The following is a 5,669-nucleotide window of genomic DNA, read 5'->3' on the forward strand; positions in this document are numbered from 1 at the left end:
GGGCACATTGTGGCCCCATTTTAGGTATTCCAATCAGTTATAGGCAGAAGACGGACTTACAAGCTTTCTATGGTGATATTTCTGGCTATTCCTCCCTCTCCCCCTCAAGTGTGTTCCATTATCTTTTAATTCCATTTTTCCACAAATTTTTTGAAGTCCCCTCATGTTATAAATTTGGTTACAGAGTTGACAGATTAAGTCACTGACCTCAATGAATTTACAGGAAACTTTTTGATGAAAGGCACTGTATGTTTTATCATTGGTCTTAGTAACTGCAAAGTCAATGCTTGTACTAGTAGAATCAATGTACATTTGATGGTATTATAATGTTCTTTCCAAGTGACCTCCATGAAGGTTCAAATCTGCTGGTATAATGTATCAGTTTTCAAAATACGGAAAATTTTGGAGTTGAAGGAGAAACAGAGTGGGAAATGATGTAGATAAAACATTGAAAAATGTGATGATGATGATTTCTTATATTTTAAACTGATCTGGGATCATCAGAGCTGCCCTACTAATTTGTATGGGTTGTGCCTTGCACAAATGTGCGTGATGGAGAAAGTATAAGTGAAGCTTGTAATAAAGCCTGTATTCCACTGTGCTTTCTACATCTTGAACCCCATGGTGCATTGCAGCTGCTCAGAGGAGTGTCTTTCACATAAAAGTATGATGTAGATTCACAAAGGCCCAAATTTAACCTTTAACTGTTCTTGTCATCAATTGATTAAAAAATCTAAACCTTCTATGTGTAAAGGTGGCTTTGTAGATAAACACCGGACTGTGATCCATAAGGTTGGTGGTTTTAACCCACCAGCTGCTCCACAGAAGAAAGATGAGATTTTTTTTGCTCCAGCAAAAAAAGCTTCAGAAACCCTACATTGGTTGCAATGAGTTGGAATCATCTTGAAGGCAGTTAACAACAATTTGTAAAGGGTATAACTATTATTTAAAAAGCTTATAGCTAATTTTTAATGGATGAAATCATTCAGATGAAATCTTATTACAATACTTACCAATGGCCCATCACATTCTCTTTGCCATGACATTTTCTTTATTAAAATATTGCTTGAAATTAGTAGAGATTCTGTTGTAAATAGAAAATATCTTTCTTTTTTACAGAGATTTTGATTCAGATAAATATTTGATTTGAAGGTTTAACTGTAGGAAACATTGAACAAAACATTTTTTACATTCTTTTCCCACCATAATGTCAACTATATTATTTCTCCTTGTAGAGCTTAAAGAAACTGCACGCATCTTGTCACTTGTTGATAATGGCAGAATTAGTATACCTAACTTGGAGCATGCCCTGAAAAGTTTGAATATTAATCTAACTGAGGAGGAATTCAATGAAGCTCTTAAATACTGTGACATCAGTGGTGAGCATTTTTGGTTTAAAGAGGTTTATATTAATCAAATGTAAATATATAATTTACAGAGATAGTAGATACTAGTATTTTACAACCCTTCAAGATTTATCTTAGATTGTGATGAGATGGGAAAAAGTTGTGATACCTTACTAATAACATAACACTCAGAGTGTACCAGTTACCAATGATATAGACAAGAATGCTGAATATAAGCCTTATTTATAAGTATTTTAATTCTGATAGTTATTTCTTTCCCTTCCTAGCATCCATGATTAATATCATCCTAAAACAAGCATTTTACATTCTCCTAATTTGTGTAACTGACTTAGAGTTGAAGAAAATTAAATGGTATATTATCCAATCATGTTGCCCCTTATTTTGGAGCATGTGCAAAACAGGAACCAAAAACCCTTTGTTGGTTAACTGGTGAGGTGGTTTATTTTGTGTCTTCTGTTGCTGATGTTGAGGGAGTGTGAGTGTTTCCAAGGAGTAGGGGCAATGAGTAGTCCACATACTTCTGGTAGAGTACACATACGCACACACACATGCACACATAAATGAACATTGAGCAATAAGGATACAAGATCAGTTATTTATTAAAGGATCAAGAAATAGAATCTAATCTTTGTAGTATCAGGAGGATGGCCCATGTCTAATTAACTTATTCATGTGCATCTTCCAGATCACGAAAAAGTCCTTGCAAAGTGCCCCTATTTCGCCATTTTCTAGAGATGAAGAGCAGTATGCCTATCTCCCTTGTATCTTCACTGCCTCCACAATTACTTAGTTTTTAAAATTCATTCTCTGCACACTTATAAAGCCCACTACTCCTTCTGATGTTAACAGTCTTAGCATCCTGAGAAAGAAGAAAGTTGTGCAGGTGATCTACTCTCACTGGTGGGTGGTGGTGGTGGTGATTGTAGGTCTCCAAGTTGGTTCTGACTTACAGCAACCCCGTGTAGGGTTTCCCAGGCTGTAAATCTTTACAGGAACAGAAAGCCTTATTTTTCTCCCTCAGAGTGACTGGTAGATTTTAACTATTCACTTTTCAGTTAGCTGTCCAGCTCATAATTCACTATGCTACTAGGGCTCAGTCTTGTTGTTGTGAGGGCTATATGTATCTTGCTGGCATATCTTTTAAATTTATGCCAAAAGACTATCCCTCTTATTGATAACATTGAATTACATTATAAATGGTTCCATTTGCTTTAACTTTTTGAAGTACGTGGCTAAAATGGACTGGGGTGGGGAGAAGTTGGGGAAAGGAGACAATGAAACCTGAACTGCTTAAAAGTAAGAAACAAAATGCAAAGTGGGATGATAGTATTTAGTTTTTGTTGTTAGGTGCCATCGAGTTGGTACCGAACCATAGCGATCCTACGCACAGCAGAACGAAATACTGCCCGATCCTGGGCCAACCTCACTACTGTTGCCACGCTTGAGTCCATTGTTGCTGCCACTTGGCCAATCCATCTTGTTGGGGGTCTTCCTCTTTTTCTCTGACCCTCCACCTTACCAAACATGATATCCTCAGTGACTGGTCCCTCCTGACAATATGTCTGAAGTATGAAAGACAAAGTTTGGCCATCTTGGCCTCCAAGGAGCACTCTGGCTGCACTTCTTCCAAAACAGATCTATTGGTTCTTTTGGCAGTCCATGGCACTTTCAATATTCTCCTCCAACACCATAACTCAAAAGCATCAATTCTTCTACAGTCTTCCTTATTCACTGTCCAGTTTTCACATATTTAGTGGGAACCTAAAATTCCCCTAACAGAATTGTATACAACTAGGTCCTGCCACCTCCATTGTCAACTTAATTCCTTGCCTCTCCTCAGTATAAAAATAAGTCCAGGCAAAGGAAAATTCCCTTTGTTTAGTTTTAGACTCCAAAGCCCTAGGAAGAGCACCATAACTTTGGTGAACTTGGGGATAGGTCGCCTGGTATCTCCTTATGCCCAGAGCCAACAGGTCTAAGGTCTAAGTGGTCTTCTTTCCTCTATTCTTGGCCCTGGTTTCCATGGTAGCTGGACTCCATTCAAGTGGGAGGCTGTTCCAAGTCATTGAAAAGCATTTACACAAAACAAAGAAGAGAACTGTAAAAGAGCTGGTAGAGGATCTCCAAAGAGCCTTCAAAGATATTAAACCATCTCTAGTAGAATTAGCCCCACTTGTCTGTCAGGCTTAGACTTGTTATCAGGAGGGACCAGTCCCTGGAAAGGACATCATTCTTGGTAAAATAAAGGTGAAATAAAGGAAAGTCCCCAGTGAGATGAATTAACACAGTGACTGCAGCAGTGGGCTCAAACATAACAACAATCGTGAGGGAGGCTCAGGACCTGGTAGTGTTTTGGTCTGTTGTGTATAGGTTCGCTATGAATCAGAACTAACTCAACAGTACTTAACACCAACTAGGATTAAAGGTTTAACTTCATAAAGCACAGCAAAAGCTTTATTCTCATGTCCATTCTCCTTTCCACAAGCCCATTTCATGTAAACTAATACTACATTTTTGACTTGATTTAGATCCATTCATAGAGTGTTCAGGAGAGGGGAAGCTCAAATTAGAGATTTTGTCTTTATATTTGGTGTTCTGTATTTTTACCATAATATGAGGTAAAACCAAACTGAACCTACTGCCATTGAATTAATTCTGACTCATAACAACCCTACATAGAGTTTCTGAGACTGTAAATCTTTATGGGAGCAGACAGATTCATCTTTCTCCCATGGAGTAACTGGTGAGTTTGACCGACTGACTTTGGGGTTAGCAGCCCAATGCCTAACTCACAATACTATCAGGGTTCCTTATAATTGAATAGGTATATGGAATTATATATTTAAAAAGACAATTTGCTTAAGAGTTGTTGTGATTTCATCTAATTTTTGATGCTGTATCAACTAAGATTATGTTTGCAAGCCTCTTCAAAAACCCTAAAGTAACAGTGGTTTAAACCAGGATTTGGCAAGCTGGCTTGTGGGCTACATTTGGCCCACTGGCAATTTTGTTAAAAGTTTATTTGGAACACAGCCATGTTCAATTGCTTATATATTGCCTATTGCTGCTTTTGTGATGCAATGGCAGGGTTGGATAGTTTTGACAGAGACTGTATAGTCTTTAAAGTCTAAAATATTTCTATCTGGCTCTTTATAGAAAAGAGTTTGCCAAACCCTGGCTGAAACAATATAAGTTCAGTCTTTCTTATTTGTATCAGTTAGGTGGTTCAGATGACTCTGTAAAATTGTTAGAGAACTAGGCTCCTTTGAGGATGGGCAAAGATGCTGGATAGAATTTCAACCATAATCCAGGCAGTAGAATAGAGGAAAGGACAAAGAGGGGTCAAAGGGTATTTCCTAGTTCCTCCTCTTTTTTTATCCCTTTGAACAATTTATTGTGGTAAAAAATATGTAATATAAAATATGGCATCCTAATCATTTTTAGGAAGTACTGGTGTGGCATTGTGGGTTAATGCGATGAACTGCAAAATTGGTTTGAACCGCAAGGTTGACAGTTCAAGTTCACCAGCTGCTCCTCAGAAACCCTATACAGGGTCGCTATGGGTCAGAAATGACTCCACGACACTTAGCAACAATCATTTTTAAGTTTTCAGTTTTGTGGCAGTTAGTATATTCACAATGTTGTGCAACTATTACCTTTACATATTTCCAAAGATTTTTATCACCCAGAGCAGAAACTCTGTATACTTTCTAAAGTTACTGCCCACTTCTTCCTCCTCCAAGCCTTGTGCAACCCCTAAATCCTCTTTCTGTCTTGATACATTTGCCTGTTCTAGATATTTCATACAAATGAAATCATACAATATTTGTACTTTTATGTCTGGCTAATTTCACTTAGCATAATTTTCTTCAAGGCTCATCCATGTTGGAATGTATATCAGAATTTTATTTCTTCATGGATGAGTGATATTCCATTTTAAGCAAATACCACATTTTGTGTATACATTCATCTTTGTGTAGACGTTTGGGTTGTTGCCACCATTTGGCTATTGTAAGTGATAATGCAATGAATATCAGTATACTAGTATCTGTTTGAGTCATTGGTTACAATTTTTGGGGTGGGGTATGCGCTTGACTTAATTATGTTGAGGAATTTCCCTTCAATTCCTAATTTGTTGAGTGTTTTTATTAGGAATGGATGTTGGATTTTGTCAAATGTCTTTTCTTCATCAATCAATATGATCATGTGGTTTTTTTCGTTTTACTTATATGGTGGATAACATTGATCGTTTTTCTAATGTTGAACCATCCTTGCATCCCTGATATGAATCCCACTTGATCA

At 37.3% G+C, this 5,669-nt stretch overlaps 1 protein-coding gene across 1 annotated transcript in view; it reads left to right on the top strand.

Moving 5' to 3' along the window:
- The window catches only part of EFCAB13 (EF-hand calcium binding domain 13), a 78,438-nt gene that overhangs the window by 65,550 nt on the left and 7,219 nt on the right, over positions 1–5,669 (top strand). Inside the window, 1 exon segment of the mRNA XM_006833722.1 lies at positions 1,238–1,379. Coding sequence (XP_006833785.1) covers positions 1,238–1,379 — 142 coding nt within the window.

The sequence above is a fragment of the Chrysochloris asiatica genome, unplaced genomic scaffold (genome assembly GCF_000296735.1).
Source record: "Chrysochloris asiatica unplaced genomic scaffold, ChrAsi1.0 scaffold00007, whole genome shotgun sequence".
Taxonomy (NCBI): domain Eukaryota; kingdom Metazoa; phylum Chordata; class Mammalia; order Afrosoricida; family Chrysochloridae; genus Chrysochloris; species Chrysochloris asiatica.